Raw genomic sequence first — 17,658 nt, forward strand, 5'->3', positions numbered from 1 at the left:
TCAATGGCGCACCTGTGTTTTCCTTTGCCAAGATAGCAACACAATAGAAATGTACCTGAACACACCACACTTCCAGACGACCACACTCATTAGCGCAGATATATTTGTAAACTCCATTGCTAATCGTTGCTAATTTAACGGTGCAGGCGCAAGATGTGAAAATAGGTTGTTCGCAAGGGTGTAAGATAGCAATCGCGTATCGCAACGTGCCTGGAAAAGGGTGTAAAATAGGGCCCTAGGACATTCGGTCACAATGTAATAGAACAGGAAACTGAGTTGTTAATTGAAAACAAACAAGTTAACACTGTGATATTAGTATTTTCTGCATGTTGACTCATAAAAACTGAAAACAGAGACTGCTTTAAAATCTTGTGAAGCTTTTTAAAATAACAGAGGACAATCTACATCATAAAAATATCTGAAAACATGTGCGCTGGGCCTGAGATGATTCCTGTATAAGTTGTGTACATTAGCGGCTGCTGCTATTTGTTTAATGACCCCTCGGGAGGAAGTACGCCGCATCCGCAAAACAGGTCCATTTCAATCCAATCCAGTCTCCAGTTTGCAGAAGTAAAATGTACAAATGTTGCCCATTTGCAGCAATAAATATGTTTTACGTATGTTATATACTTTATGTATTTTCTCTTATGACAAATAATGATAATGTAGTTGTGCAGTACTGTTTCTGTTTTTTTTCTGTTTCAATTAAGGCTGTACGAGACCTGAAATAAAAAGGAACGGTTCAGATTTCTCTAGGGTTCAACTCTGCTGAGACTCCCCCCCCCCCTCATTTTTTTTTACATATTTCGCATTCACATATTATTACAGTTAGTGTTCATGGCTTACAAAAGTGCAAAAGCTCACTCAGTCACTCACTCTCTGGGAATCTGGCAACAAGTATTCAGGGACAAAATAATACTCAGTTATCATAGAACTTGTTATCTCTATACAAGATAAATATGGCATGTCACACATATGAATATAGAATTCATATTTGCCTTTACATCTGTCCTCTCATTAACACGTATCTACAGATCTTTATGTACAGTCTTCGTATTTACACTGGAGCGGAACCTGTCACTGATCTTCAATAAAGTCCTGATAGATGAATGAATGGAGTCTCTGCATTGGGAGGCACAAAATATATAATGTCGTAATGGTTTTACCTCTCTTTACCAGTCAGTGTCAACTGGCCGTGAGATTTGCAGCTGGTAATTTTTTTTTTTTTTAAAAGCGCAGATTGCGTACCACTGACCTTCAGGTTAAGTTGAAGTATTTTCAGGAGAGCTTTCAGGAGAACTCGAGAAGAGCTTGAGGAGCTCCAGACAAAACAACAACAACAAACCAATATCTACCTTGTGAGCTCTCGTTTTGTTGTGTCTACTTGTGTCTCAGTGTTAGTGTTTAGTGTTAGCAACCTTCTGATAACATTTTTTAATCATGTGCTAGACTGGATGAGTGTGCTAGACACATTTCAGTCTCTACACCGTTGACTTCAAATCAAATTTCCCTCAGAAGTCATCGGTACGAGTGGTGGTGCTATTGTCTAGGCCAAAGCAGTGGTGTGTGTACCTATAGTTCTGCGTGCACATCAGAGAGCGATATTGAGAGAGAAAAAGAAAAGAGAGTGTGAGAGAGGGAGACATAGAGACAGAGCTTGAGAAAGCAGGAGAGAGCTAGAGTAAAAGAGCCAAATGAGGCCTCAGCATTGTAAAACTAGACAAATAAACTCTGCATGCTTCACGTTTTCAGTTCATCTACAGCATAAAAATGAATGACACCGTCCTACCTCCTCTCCTTGGACCCTGTAAAGATTAACGGGCAAGTGCTACCCTCTCTCGCAATAGGGAGGCGCTTCGATCTCATGCTTCCCAGCATGAGAAAAGAATATGAGGTTCCTTTAGAGGCAGCAAACAAACACCAACTTCCGTGTCCCACTGTATTGCGTTTTTTTTTTTTTTTATAAACGTCAGGCTCCGATTGTAAGGCAGAAAGAAAAAAAGCAGAATCGACCAGAGAGAAAACAAGCGTGGCACAAACGTCCACAATACACAAACGTCCACGAAACTCAATCGGCAACATTCCGTAAGTCCTGTAAAGTCCTCCGTCCTTGGTTTCTGCTATGGCACAAGTTGTGAGTTGTGTGTACAGAAGATGTTATCATTAATAGACGTATCGTTGATTGTTATTTGTTATTTATCTACTTATCGGTGAGAAGGTTGGCGCAGGCGTGCGTATGTTGTGTGGTGTGTGAATGTTTTGTTGGTTGGTTGGTTGTCAGGAAGGGTTGGTTGGGGCGTGGGATCCAGTTCCAATGGAGAGGGGTGCGGGGAAGCAGGGGAAGCAGGGAGAGCGGTTGAGGTTGGGGGTTTGGTAGCTGGTGGAGGAGGCCTGCTGGCGGTTGGCAGGGCCTCAGCAGAAGGTAAGCAGGTGAGCTTGGCAGGGCTTGGCATGGCAGGGATGGCCTGGGCTGGCCTTGACTGGAGTGGACTGGGCTGGGCTGCTGCTGCTGGCTGGGCTCAGGGGTTATAGCGTGGTGCTCTGGGACTCCTCCTCGGTCAAGGGCTCCCTCTCTGGAGAGTGGTCAGCCACGGCCATGGAGCTCCGGCAGGGCGCACCCACCCTGAACTCGTCCAGCAGGCTGTCCAGATTGACATTGATGGAGGGGATTTCCAAGCTGAAGAGATCTGCTGATATAATGAAGGTGGAGTTGGCGGTGGAGGTGATGGAAGAATGAGATGAGGTAGTTAACGATTAATGGTTAAGGGTAACGAGAACGACAGACACGGATGGAAGTGGAGTGGAGTGTGGGGGAGTGGAACGAGTGTGGGGGAAAGGATGTGGTGATGAGGGTGATGATGATGATTATGATCATGTTGATGATTGGTGAAGAAGAAAGACAAGGAGAGAAGAAGGAAGAGCAGGTTCAGTTCGAGGCTCATGATTGGTAGACAAGCCAACACTGGACGGTTGGTTGAATACTGTATATAATGCGACTCGCTGAAGGAGAAGGCTGAAGAGAGGGCTTGTTCCCTAACATTCTCTACACAGGGATTCTGTCACACTTATTCTTTGGACACGCCGGCTGCTCTAGAGTCGCTCTAGAGTCGTCTTCTGCTGCCCAAAGCTATAAAATCGGCTTAAATAATTGTTGCTACCATTTTTCTCAATTAATTTCCACCACACTGACCATAATACTTTAGACACATAGACAATGGGATGAGCATAAAGCGAGGCAGACGGGACAGTGCGAATCTCGCCGCTTGATTGGAACGCAGCTCTCTGAGGAGCCGCCGCCGTTGTGTGGCCTGGGTTCTGATTGTGATGACCTCCCCTGTGTAAGAATGAGATGGACACGCACAGCGAATTCACAGCAAGTGAAAGAGGAATGGGGGGGGTATTCAGAATTGCTCGAAAAGAGGGCCTGGCTCAGAGAGAGGGCGGGGTTTACCTGGGCCCACCCACGCAGTGAGGAGGAGCTGCCACATAGCTGTTAGGGGAGAAGTCTGAAGGGGAGAGGGAGTGGGATCAAAGGGGGGAGGGGGGGCAAGGGCGTTACGATGGACGTCAGAAAGCAACGACGTTGGCAATGTGTGTGGGGCCCTCTGGAAGGTCCGTTAAGCCATGCACAGGCCAATCCCAACACCATGCACAGACTGAACACGGACAGAATGAGGCAGCGGCAGACAGCTCCACGAAGAGAAAAAGAGAGAGAGAGAGAGAGAGAGAGAGAGAGAGCAGGGGTGACCATTCTGGTTCCAGAAGTCCAGAGTCCAGCTCAGTTTGGAGATTTCCCAGCTCACGCTTATGTAACCTGGTATCTATTGATGGGCTAATTTAAGATTTAATACATGAGATAATATGGCATGGCCTGATAACCAATAAACTTTAAATCTTTAATTTCAAGAATTCTGACAACTATTTGTATTTACTGCCTTTTAAAAAAAAATCATGGTGAAAAAAAAACACTCCATAACTTATGTTAGATACATTTAAATCTCTAAATACATATCATCGTTGTCACACATAAAATTTGCATCTCCTTCAAAACAGCCCCTTTATAGGGTTAAAAAAAACATTCTTTACTTGGTAGTCAATGTACAATTAATTTAATCCAAGTCTTTTTTTAAGCTATTCTCTGTATAGAATAACGGCCAGACACAAATTCTTTCAAAAAGTGAGAAACTTTTTATGTAACAATGATGGTGTGCAAGTTTTACTCACTTGCAATAACTGCTGCCTTTTATCTTTATCGTATCAGTAAACACCAACAGGTCTACAGATTATTGTTGTATAATTTATATAATTCAATCTTATATAATTCAAGCCACTCCTGGTGCAAAACGTCAAGCAGTTTAGCTTGGTTTGAAGGTTGTGATCATCCATCTTCCTCTTGATTCCTCTTGATTGATAAGAGATTTTCAATTTGGTAAAATCACAGAAATTTCATTTTAATAATTTTAAATGGTCTCTTATTTTTTTCAGAGCTGTATTTAATTTATACATGTGACACTCTACATTGAGTTATATCATATGGAAAAGTTTAACAGACAGGGCTTAAGCCATGTCTTTGACAACACAGCATTTTTAATGGAGATTTACATTACAAGGAAAATGTTTGAGATATATTTAAACTATAGGAGAAATATAGGAGGTTCAGAAAACGTCCCTTTTTGTCAGTGTGTAATGCTGCATTTTAAAGTACTCCAAAACCCAAAAAACCCAAATAACTGATCCATTTCCCACAAAACTTTCCATCACAAAATTTTCAAATGGTACATAAACCGGCTGAGTTTATTTATTTGAATCAGATGTGCTAAATATTGAGAAACCCCCCCAAACCAGGCTGGACTAAAGACCTCAAGGACCGGAGCTGGGCAGCCCTGGTTGAGAGTGTGAGTATGAGAGAGCTGGCGTAATGTAGAGAGGGAACAGGCTGCGGCAGGCCCCCGGACTCAGCCACAGCACCGGGCCCGACGGTGTGAGATGAGGCTACGGCGTGGGGCGCAGCAGTGCAGTAGGTTTCTGGCTTACCCTAAACGTCCCCCTCACACTTAGCCCACACTCAGTGCCTGGCCTCACACAGCTGCAAAGGTGCACGACGATGGCAGGGGACAAAAAAGTCATACATCAATCAGAGTGATCAGGAGAATGACCGACAGACACACCTCAGAGGCTCACATGAGAGAACATAGAGTCAGTGCCCACACAGCTGCCCACTAGAATGATAACACAGACCACAAGCATTATCTAGAAAACAGAGTCTGACAATAGTGGAGAGATTTTCCTGACTGATACCCGTTAACCTAAAGGTCCTGGATGTCTCAGAGCGTTTTCACACCTGAAGGTCTGGACCATATGTTTGCTACATTGTATGCTGTACGTTGTTTCCGGTTAGTTTTGGTTTCACACTGTAGTTTATTGACTAAGTCTCCCCATTTTTGACTTTGATTGGTTTGAAGAGTGCTCTGTGTTGTTTGGGGAGTTGTTTTGCCTTTCTGTGTGTTGTGCCAAATTCTGCCTCCCTGTCAAAATCTGCCTCCCCTTCGCAGACATGTGTGTCACACAGCAAAATTATAATTTTAAACCTATTACCGATTACCCTAAGATTCTTTATAAATAAGGGTTAATCTACAGTCACAGTAGATACAGCAGTCATGAGTGTAACTGTTGTGTAAGCTTTCATCATGATGCTGCGTGACAAGCGTGCACATGAATGTAGAGGGGACTCAGAATTCAGTAGAATTCAGTAAGACTGTTCCGTATTTTTGATATTTTTTCCTGCATTGTTTAAAGCAGCAGTCCGTAAGTTTGCGAAGATAGGGATTTAAAGACCTTTCTGGTGAGAATGTGTAATTGCACAGAGCATATGGAAGAATACCTTTAATGCAGGTTAATATAAATACATTTAAATACTGTCAAAACATAGAGAGCAATTACATCCAGCGAACCTACCAGACCACTGTGTTTTTAAAATGAAGATAAGACTTCAATATCATTAAATAAACTAGATAGAATATTGTATCCCCTCCTAACTGCTTTTAACGTAAAAGGAAAAATCTTATGGACTGCTGCTTTAAAAAAATATGATAGCCTGCCTTAGCTTCCTTCTAGAAAAGTGCTTTTACGCTGCGGACCATGACCATGACCACAACCGGACCACGGTTCCGTCAGTAGATCTGGATCGTGGTTCACGGCACCTTTCACACCTGCTATTTTGGTTCGGACCAAACGAGGTTGGTGTGAAAGCACCCTAAGTACATTCCCTTTACATTCCTTTGATCAAGTGCTTGACCTTACCGTTAATACTGTTTCCGCTAAATGCTAAAATGCTACAGTGCTAAAAACTCTGAGCTTCAAGGCAACTGAATTGAATCTAAAAGGCACCTCACACTCAGAAATCAGCTTAGAAATCATCATAATCAACAAAATATACAGAACGGAAATCCCTTCAGATCTGACGGGGGACGAGGGTCCTCACAGTCCGTTGCCTGCGTAGGACGGTGAGACAGACAGTTTGAGAGAGGGATGCTGTCCTCCCGTTCGTGCTGTTGCCACAGAGACATGTTTACCTGTGGACATGCTCTCCCCGGGGGACAATCCGTCCAGCAGGCCCTGCTCCATGGGCTGGGGGGCGGTGGGGGGGACAGTGGGCGGCTGCGGAGGGGGCAGGCTGGGTCTCTGCCGGGGCTTGGGGGTGGGCCGCGACTTGGTGAGCGTACCGGTCAGAGACGGGGGAGAGGACAGGGAGTGGGGGGTCCCGAGTGGGGCCTGCCCGGGGGAGGAGGCGGGCGCGTGCCCTGGGGGGCAGCCCAGGCCGTACGGGGAAGGGGTACTCGGGGGAGTGGGGGACAGGCTGACCGGTGACGGCTGACCTGTGGACTGGTCTGACATCCCCCCTGACTGGCCGTACGGGACCTTGGGCGGCACGGGGGCTAGCTTCTTCGAGGCTGTCGGGGGGGAAAAAAGAGAGAGAAAGAAGAAAAAAGAAGAAGAAGTCAGATTTAAAGGATGTTATTCAGAGAGATACAGGTTGCTTGGTAATTTATTGGCACAGATTAATAATGTAACTGATTATTAAATTTTATTAAGCAGACTTAAGAAATAGTTTGTTGAAAACTAAAAAAAATAAATAAAACAAATTGCTTTTACCCCAAATGCAGTTGATCAGCCAAGTCTTAAGCTTGTTTTTATTTTGGGACAAGACAATTTTAGCTTCTGTCCCATAAAATTTTGCATGCCAGTATGTCTTGTGCACTGATATATGTAATACATGGAAATACATATTAGAAGAAGTAATGTAAGTTTAACAATCAACTATGTAACTCTTGCAATTTATGCAATTCATAGCTATAGACACCATGTCTAAGATTTAAAGATATTTGCAAAAGTTTCTTAACTTACATTAAACTCATACTGTGTTCTAAATCACATCAATCTGTCTGTGCCAAACACATAAAGATCTAGATGATCTGGACGTGGTTTTGATCAGGCCTTTTTTGAGTGCGTACTTCTGTGTCAGTGTCAGTTAAATACTGTATAGGTATTTTTAACAGGCTAATTTTAACATCCAACTGCTCACACATCTCTTTAAGATTTACAGTACTTACAGTAATGAACATTATTAAATGGTTAAGTAATGTCTTTAGTAATTATTGATTAATGATACATTAGCTAAAACCTGTTGTCTCAATGAACAGGGTTCATACACTTTTTAACCAATACATTTCTATTACTTTTTTTCATGACCTTTCCATGCATTTGCTGCATATTATCATGATCAGCTAAATTAAAATTGTCTGATGTTGAGGAAAGGTCAGCAATATCTACTAATATTTTACTCGCTGTATAACATTTCTGCATTTTTTGCACATCCAGGTCTTTAAGCTTAGGCCGTATGTTTGTCTTAATTAAGTCAGACAGCCTTAAACTAGCATTTCTCTTTTTACAGTTATAGCTCAGCTAAAACTCCAGTTGGAGTAGGACCCCACTCCGCAAGTTAGCTAATGTGTGAAGGAATGGATTTGCCCAAATATTAAATTATTTTAAAAAATGCATTTTTTTCAGTCGATAAACGAAAACACAAAGATGTGTAGAGCAAATTTACATGACTTTTTAAAAACTCTTTGGTATTTTTATTTTTCCAAAACTTATCCAGGTATGAAAGTTGGTATTTTTTCATTTAAACTGTGAATGAATCATTATTTGAGATAATTATTTTGTTGCAAGTACTGATAAGTATTGTACCCTTCTTTTAAAGTTTAACCACAAGTCATCAGTAGTGTTACACGGTTATTACATGTAAAATAACAATTAAATAAACATTTAACTGAAAATAATGCAGTTCTGACAGGTATCATGGTGTTATTGACCCATTTAGATAATATATTAGAAATATAACTGGTGCTATTTACTGCCTAATTACAGTGTTTATTGTTATTATACTTTGTCTAGAATTGTCTAAGTTTCTTTAACTTGATAAGCCAACTTTAGACACAAACAAGTCTTGGCAGATCTACTACATCTTTAATAAATGATGCACCAGGTTCATTCGAATTTTCAGTGAACTATTCCTTTAACTGCATTTGGCACGAGGCTGAAAGTGTAAATTGGATTCTGAATGCTTCACTGTTTCTTTAAAGAATAAACCATGCGGGACAGACCTTTGCGCAGGGTGTGTGGGCTGTGCTCAGCCGAGTGCGGCGATTGGCTGTTGCTCTGCTGGCCTACAGGGGGCACTGTTGGTCCTGCTACCTGCACAGCCTTATGGCCGATCACAGGCGAGAGCTCCTTGCTCTTCAGTGTGCTGGGGAGAGACAGAAACGTGACGGCCTGCCAGCGACCTACACCCACCCATACCCATTCCCGTTCCCGTGATGAGGAGGAAGAGTGCACAAGGACTAGTCGTGCAGCTCGAGCGAAGCGTATTCTGCCTCCTCGCACCATCACACTGTGCCAAAATAAGACTAGATCACTCTCCAAATGATGGTGGAGGGGATGTGTATTAATTTAATGCGTGCCAATCATGTAGAATCGTGTGAAATCCATGTAAAATTCATGTATAATCCAAATTAATGAGAGGAATGTACTCTATTTCTCACATGTAGGCCTGTCACGATAATCACATTATCAATTTATTATACAATATTGAAAATTACCTCAAATATTTGTGTTGTGTTAATGTGTGTTGTGCTGGTATGAGTGAATCAGACACAGCAGCAGTGCTGCTAGAGTTTTTAAACATCTCAGTGTCACTGCTGGATTGAGAGTAGTCCACCACCAGCATCCTGTATGCAATGTCCTACTCTAGATCACTCCTCTGTATCAGGTAACATGGTGATGGGCAACATTTGCTCCTTGCAGGCTCTCCACAGAGCTTCTATCTCTGAATTTATATTATCTACAGGCATTTTCACACCTGTAGATGTTTTCTATGGTTCGGATCAGTTAATGAGTTTGTATTGTTAATTTATTTGTAGTGTTTTTTCCCTCTGTTTGGTTTGGTTTCACACAGACATAAACCTAAATGCACCTAATTGGTCCGAGCTATCTGGCGTGGGAGCAAGAAAGTAAATACAACTAAAAGATTCTGTGTTCCAGCAGTGAACGCAGCACAGACAGTGCATGTAAACAGCATGGAGCAGCAGAGACAGCTTTTTTTTCACAGCTGCGGTAATTAGCGTTATCTGGCTAATATATCAGATTAAACTGCACCTTATCAGCAGTTTAGCTCAAATAAAAGAAGTATATATATATATATATATATTTGAACCGCTCCAGAATTCGTTTGGAGCCTCCACTAGTTGATCTCGGTCCGGTTGGTTTGATCTGCACCCGAGTGCGATTACTGCACTAAAAGTACAAACAAACCAGAGTCCGTTTTAACCGGACCAAATAGTACTAGTGTGAAAATGCCCTACAAGATGGTGCAGCTCTAGGCAGGAGTATCTAATAGAGGAGAAAGTGTGTGGACTGACTGTGTGTGTTTAAAAACTCCAGCAGCACTGCTGTGTCTGATCTTTCCTTAGAAACAAGAAGGTCACCAAAATGTTAAGCTTAATTATGATTTAAAAATGAAAACAATATTGTTTATTGCATTAATTTCTCTTATAATACAGTATATCTTCCATAAAAACAATTATCGTGACAGGCCTATTCACATGCATTAGCAAGAAGGGAATAGAGAGTCCTTGTGCAAACCAACCAGCCGCCCACTAACCCACCCACCTACCCACAACTCTACCACACACACATACATACACATACACCAACACACACACAGGCACACTGTTTATCTATAATATAACAGGGTGGGTATGTGGAGGCTCTTCTTCACATTGACAGGCCTACTAAAGTCTACAGCACCCTGTCTCCTACATCTACAGCTGTGAGGACGGCTTAATCTCGGCGATTCTTTCAGCTCTACATGGAGAACATCTGAATGAAGACTCATGGAAGGAGATGGGGGGGGGGAGGGAGACTCTATCAGGCAAGCTTGTTCTCAGACACAGAGAATACAATCAGGATAATGGCTCATGCTGCCTTGCTTCTAATAACTCTAACTGGGAGATCTCACGCTGCCGTCCGCGGGAGCCCGAGGCTAGAAAGCGCCTCACGCTGCATCCTTCTGACATTGCCACAACCTCTAAACACAACCTGTGGAACTACTGCACCAAACTGCATCAAAACCAGTGTAATCTAGGGCTGCATCTGTTAGAATTACTGTATATTAGTATATGACTAATGTAGCTTAACCATAATTTTGATAAATAACCAAGCAAGGCCAAGATCCACAAAAAAACAACTTAAATAGGTAAAAACAATAAGTACCACAAGGTATATAATGTACATAGGCGTGTCTATTATCTTTATAGAGTTTCATAAAGTAACGACAATAAAATACCCAACACAATGCAAGCTAACAAACAAACCTGGTCGATATATCAGAAATGTTCGTTTTTAAATTGATAAATTTTGTACAAGTGTCATTGTAGCAGTCTGCATATATATATATATATATATATATATATATATATATATATATATATATATATACAGTACAGTGAAAAGGGCACCTGAGAAAAATACAGTTGCAAACTATTAAATAACTCTTTTCACATTGACTGGTCTGATCCTTAAACCTACAAACCTATAGGTTTATTTAATATCGGTCGCCATTTTGAAAAATTCCTGCATGAAAACAAAGCTGAGGTGGAAAGAATTCCGGAAGTGTCATGCGGAGCTGCAGGAACTGTACAGCAAGTTTAGTCTGCAATGCTGGTATGGCATATTTTTATCAATATTTAAGCTTTAGAAACATGTTTAAAGGAATAAAGTTTCAAGAAGAATATATTTATATAGTTATAAAAGTTAGTTATGTCTCAACAAACCTTCCACTGAAACATATTCTGTCTTGACAGAATACAAACCAGAATATGTCTTTATTAAATAAAGAAATCATGGAAGTTTTCCCTTTTCAACTGCCGATCTGCTGCCATTAGCGACACGTTAGCTAGCGTTAGGCTAGCGACATGAACAGTGCTGTTACACAGGCTATTTTATTGTCTATCTTTAAGGACATTAATAAAAAAACTGGAACCAAGCATATGGATTCCTAGCTCAAACCACGTCAACCACATTTTGTTCATTTTTACTGCATTAAACTGGTTCTGGAATCATTCTATAATCAAATGAAGCAAAATACACTATTACAGGTTAGTGAATTCAAGAGTTCACTTACTTTTTTTAGCCTGCACTGTGGATTTTTACTCAATAATCTCAATAAAAAACATCAACAGTGCAATACCTCATTTAATGAGTAATTTGTGCAGAAGTGAACCTTTTGGAAATACAAATTATTTGAAAATGTCACTTTTCACTAGTAGTTTTTTCTACTTATGTCTGCTTGAATCCTTGAATCCTTGAACACTAGCCTGCACTATTTGCTAAACACAAATAATACTGTATTAATGCAATACTGCAATAATGCTGATGTATGTCAATCGTAATTCTATGCATGCAACAGTATTTATTGTCTATTTTATTGTCTAGCTTTAAGGACATTAATGAAAAAATCTGGAACCAAGCATGTGGATTCCTAGCCTGAAATCATTCTAAATTCAAATGAAGCAAAATACACTTTTCTATTTTACATATGATGGAAAGAAATAGGTGCCTAAGACTTTTGCACTGTACTGTATATGAGGAGGGAAGCACATTAAGATGAGAATAGGTTATCGTACTTCCGAACCGTGAGCAATATCTCCCATCTATATTGCATTAGCCTACTGCCCAAATGTAATTCTAGGTGAATGTATATATCGACCTTGACATTGAACTCTACCCAGCAGAATCTAACCAGATTTCACCATTTATTTTTTTTTTTTTTATTTCTCCCATGCATCAATCTCTTTCTAACTGCACACAGCCAGAAAGGCAGCCATGACAGGCAAATGCAACTCGCGGTGTGCCAATAAATACATTCATATGCAGCTCTATAACCATATGCAGGGTTATCCATGTATTTATTTCTAATCTACGGCAGGATCCACTTTCTCTAAAAGCCAGTAACATCCTCAGTTGCTAGGCAACCCCCGTGAGAGGCTTCCCTGGACAACGCGAATGTTACAGAATCCGAGGTATGGCGTTGAAAAAGAGCACTACGAGCATAATCATAGAAATAAAAGAGGGTGAAGAAAAAAGAAAAGCTCAAAAGAAGAGAGCCAGCGTGGAAACTCCGGCAGCCCTGCTGACCATTCCAGTGTGTAGCTGAGGCAGGACAGGTGCTCCAAATATAAAGGCTAGCCATTCAAGTGTTCAGTACATGTCTGGAGGCTCATGCTACTGGATGTACTACAGCCTTGGGTGCTAATTGGGATCCTCTAGGGCACTGGTCCACATGTTATATGTTTATATTTATTATATTTAATAAATAAGGGCTCTTATTTATTAAATCTATTAGTTTTTAATTTAATAACGATTCATATGCGATTCATGTGCGGAAACCTAAACTTTATTAAAAAATGCCATGTTTTTTCTGCCGCCCATGGCATAGTTTCAAAGCTCTTGGTTCGGCAGCAGTATGTGGACAAGCATTGCCTTGTTGGAACAGAACAACCAAGTGTGCATTCAGAAACAATTAGGTCCACTGGTTGCTAGACTTAACTTAACTGCATTAACTTCAAGTAACATTGGGCTGTCAATGCAACCATTGGTCCAAACTTGCACTGTAATGCCCTATTCCAGCAGGACAATGTTCGTTCACATACTGCTGCAGTCTCAAGAGCGTGATTTAAAGATACTACAGTATGCCAAACTGACCTGACGATTGAAAATGTGTGGGATGCTTTTTGACGTGCTATCAACACCTCTACCATCCCATCGCAAATCAACTGGAACTATCTGAGAATATTCAAGCTGCTTGGGATGAATTACCTCATTAGGAACCTCTACAACTTCATGTCGAAGCTTCCTGCGGACCACTGCTCTAGTGACCCCACGCCAAGGGTAGGTACTCTCTGGTAAGTTTCTTTAGAAGTATGAATCAGCCACTCTACTGTACTCTGTACTGTACTATATTGTACTGTACTGTATTGTACTGTACTTTTTTACTGTATATCTACCAACTGGATTTTTCACTGGATTTGTTTTCTTACCAACCCAGTGCTTCTCAGGCTTTAGTGTTTGGACCTTAGCTCTGGACGGGCACAGGCATGTGGGTATTTACCTAGTCAGCCTGGGGGGTCCTCGCTCGCGGGCACATGGGCAGGCGGCCCACGGAGGGGGGCCGGAGGAGGGGAGGCTAGGGGGGTTTCCGAGCACCACCTCGTGGCGGGTGAGGACCAGGGGTGTTTTAACGTAGAGGGGGGAGGCGTTCGTGTCGGGCGGGACGGCATGCGGCGGGTCGCACGCGAGGCCATGTTTGGGGAAGTGCAGGCAGCTGGGTTTGGGGTTGGAGTTGATGTCGAGGGAGGAGGAAGAGGAGGAGGAAGAGGAGGAGGGTGGGGGCAGCTGGGGCAGAGGGTGAAGCTGGGGCTGGGGCAGGGACATGGGGTGAGCAGGGGGGCCGAAGCCGGACCAACGCAAGGGCGGGGAGTCGGGGGGCTGGGACTCGGGGCCCGGGGCCACGGGGCGTGCACAGGGAGGGGGCTTGGGGTAGAAGTGCTGAGGGCCGTGAGGGGTGCAGGAAGTGGAGGAGGAGGAAGGGTAAGGAGGGGGCGGCCGCTCCTCCCCGTGGGGCGCATAGGCATGAGAGGGGTCCGGCCGGTGGGGCGACACCTCGTCCGAGCTGCAGATGTTGGGAAACAATAAGAGAGCAGACACAGAGAGAGAAAGAGAGAGAGAGAGCTCTAGTAACTGCACAACGGACACGGATGACAGCACTAGACAAAAAGTGGATTCGTCAGCTCCAGCTTGCTTCGGTTACCGTGCTCGCTAACTAGGCTAGGCTAAAGTGCTACAGGACAGTTCTACTTACATTCAGTTATTAAAGGGGAAATCTGGTGTAAAGTGGACTTGGAGTGTAGTGAATCCTGATAATGAGAACAAACTTTTGTTGAATAGCTCACCTCGAATAGTTCATCCACAGCATTCCGAAATACAGTGCTGTTAGCCGATGCTCCCAACAGGCTTACAATGCTAGTGATAGAGACGTACATTGCAGTAGTTATCTGGGTGAAAATGTATGAATCCAATCTATTTGTTAATGCATTTCCAAAGAATTAATTTTGCATTAGTTCCCCTAACCTACCTATTTGTTCATGCCCATCAGTAGACTTATCGTGGCTTTCAAAATTTCAATATGGCGTCATCCGGAGAACAACCTGAAGGTACTATGTGTAAATACAGTGTTTAAATAAACTAATCTGTGCACTCCATTTACATGTCAGGGCCCTCAGAATTCTACCAATGAAGTGTGGATCTACTTTGAGCTTGTTAATGGTGTGAAAATGTAGATTTTTTTCTAGGCAATTGCTATGCCCCTATCGCTAGCATAGCGGTTAAATCTCAGTATTGAAGTGCTAGGGGTGAATGGATGTGGGCTATTCGACAAAAGTTTGTACTCGCTATCATGTTTCACTACAACCCAATTCCATTTCACACCAGATCTCTCCTTTTAGCTTGCAAAAAAAATAAAAATAATAATAAAAGGAAAACTCAAAAACCAATAAAAAGAACTGTGGCAGTGTTTCTGTTAGTGTGTGCTTTGTCAAGCTGTGATGTCATTCAAGTCAGATCAGTTGCTGCGGGACGGGACGATGGTAAAGAAGCGTAGCGCACAGGAAGCCTGATAATAAGAAGCCAAAGCAAAAAAAAAAAAAAAATTGAGAAAAAAAACAAACAAACAAACAAAAAAACTAAAAATAAGAGGCGGGTCTCAGAATTAGCATTCAGATTCCACTAAGGAATAATAAAAAAAAAAAACAGCACAGAACATACTGCATTAAAAAAAGAAAAAAGGAAAAAAAGCACTCTCTGATGAGCTGAGAATGACCTTGTGTCTGCGCACTGCACCAAGTCCAGAACCGCTTTTTTCCATTTAAACAGCCAAGCTCGGCTCTGAACATCGCAGGGAGTTTGCGTTTGGTGAATAATTCAGAAAGCAATGCTTTTTAAGTTCCCATATTCTCTCTCTCTCTCTCTTTTCTAGCGGAAGAAGGAGCTAGCGCTAAAAACGCTAGCGCCAGCACACTGGCCTGGTCCAGCTCCTAAACCCAGAGCAGTTGAACACAGACACAAAACCCTTTCATAGCCTGAAAGAGTCGCGGAGAGGGAAGGAGCGAAAAGTCAGCCAGACCTACAGCCATCACAAACCCAGAGTGCAAGGCAGTTTAGCCACAGGATGATGGTGACGACCGATGGAACAGCACAGATGAAGAAGCGAGTGGGTTATACAGAACAGGTCACTGGTCCGACTGTAGCTCATGGAATGAAATGACCGTTAAGCCACAGCATGGAGTCTATTCATACATGTTCACATCTAATGTAAACACTAGCAACTAACAACACTATCAACTCCTACCAACCTGCAAAGTGTTCACCACATCATTACAGTCAACGTATAAATGTAAAAAGTGTAAGCATAGAGAGAGACTGGATTTACGTAGATGAGTAGATTAAATGCGACAAGTTATTGAAGTGTATCTTGAAATTAGAGGACATTCAAGAGTTCTGGAAATTACTGAAGCAATTTTAAACCTTGAATTGTTTGGATAAAAGCCTGAAACATGTTCCCGATTTGATGTGTCTGTATACATTTGGCTGCTTTAGCAATAGCAATAATATCTGCGTTGTTTGGTCCGGACCTTCAGGTGTGACAGATGCCAGCACCACAGTCTCAACCAAAACAATTTGGCCTGAACAAAAGAGGTGGTCTCTGTCTGGATCTACTCAAATATGAAAACATTTTCTTGGTTGGTTCGGATGGATTTCCAGACCTATTACAAAAACTGATGGAGGCTATCATCACCGTTTAACAGCAGACGGAGTAACAAAACAGATGTGGTGCCAAAATTTGATTCCCTTTCCTTTTATGTCTTTTCATGAATAAAGGATAATCTACAGTTATAGATACAGGAATCACAAGTGCAACATGTTGCACCCATACTGCTGTTAGTGATCTATAGCGCACTGTTCAGTTGCGGATTGCGCAGCTGAATTTAGGGTGTGTCGGTGTGTCTTTGGACGCAAAAAATATGTCTTGCTCGACTCGAAATGCGCAAAAGACATGAACTAATTTACTAAATTAATCATGGGTGTGTTTTGGGCGTAACATGAAATAAACCAAGAGACAGGTGCACTCTAACTTTGGCGCATTCATATCTTAACAGCATAGCACTTTTGTGTGTTTTAGCAGAAGATACTGACCTGTGTGTTCATGCTGTGAAGGTACACCAGCAGCTCATTTAAGGGAACAGAAATGTTATTTTGACGATTGACTGTTGTCAGGGTTTAAATCGGTCAGTAGCGCACCGATGTTTTCCGCCATCCAAATAGAAACACGGCAGAAATGTACCTGAACACACCATGGCTCAGTTGATCCAGACTGAGACTCTTTTTAAGTTCCTTTGGCACCTTTTTTTATTCTTTCGGCACCAAACTGTTGCACCTGTTACTTTAGTTACTTGGTTCGGACCAAACTGTCCAAAGTCCAAAGACCTTGACCAAACAAGGTACAGTAGATGTTTTTAAGATTTGGAGGAATTTCCATTTTGAAGTGCATTCATGTCTCAAAAGAGGGGATTGGCCTTTGTACCACCTTACTGAAAGACTTCAGAAGAAATCTTTACTATGGTGTGACCACAATAGATTTCTATTTTTCTATTTTAGGAATTTGACTATCCGTCCAAGCCCAGAGACGTTGACTCCACCTCTGGACATGGTTAATATAAGTCAGTATAATGTTTTTATATGTTCCTTTAGTGAGTGTAACTCCATATTGTAGAGCTTTCCATAGGTTTGAGAAAGTAATCCCTTGCCCGTGTGGTCCTACTAGCATTTTTTTTTATCAGCAAACTCCCTTTTGTACGTAAATACTTCTGTTATTTAAGTATAAAACAATTATAAAGATCATTACAGGGGGAAATGAGTGAGAAGTAAGACATGGAACCAGAGCTGGATATCCCTGTGTGTCAGAATGTGCACACCTAGTTTACAGAC

At 42.0% G+C, this 17,658-nt stretch overlaps 1 protein-coding gene across 10 annotated transcripts in view; it reads right to left on the reverse strand.

The window, feature by feature from the left end:
• Window positions 1–782: 782 nt before the first annotated feature.
• Window positions 783–17,658, reverse strand: part of arhgap44a (Rho GTPase activating protein 44a) — an 86,386-nt gene continuing 69,510 nt past the window's right edge. For 2 of the 10 annotated variants that reach the window (XM_049468091.1, XM_049468089.1), the window contains 4 exons: window positions 13,727–14,287; window positions 8,664–8,806; window positions 6,573–6,950; window positions 783–2,690 (listed from right to left, as the gene is read on the reverse strand). In XM_049468091.1, coding sequence (XP_049324048.1) covers window positions 2,527–2,690; window positions 6,573–6,950; window positions 8,664–8,806; window positions 13,727–14,287 — 1,246 coding nt within the window. In that variant the 3' untranslated portion in view covers window positions 783–2,526. Of the gene's footprint in view, window positions 2,691–3,886; window positions 6,951–8,663; window positions 8,807–13,726; window positions 14,288–17,658 lie in introns of those variants that run through there. The other 8 variants (XM_049468093.1, XM_049468094.1, XM_049468096.1 and 5 more) reach the window with 8 other exon arrangements.

This window comes from Astyanax mexicanus, chromosome 19, assembly GCF_023375975.1.
Source record: "Astyanax mexicanus isolate ESR-SI-001 chromosome 19, AstMex3_surface, whole genome shotgun sequence".
Taxonomy (NCBI): Eukaryota; Metazoa; Chordata; class Actinopteri; order Characiformes; family Acestrorhamphidae; genus Astyanax; species Astyanax mexicanus.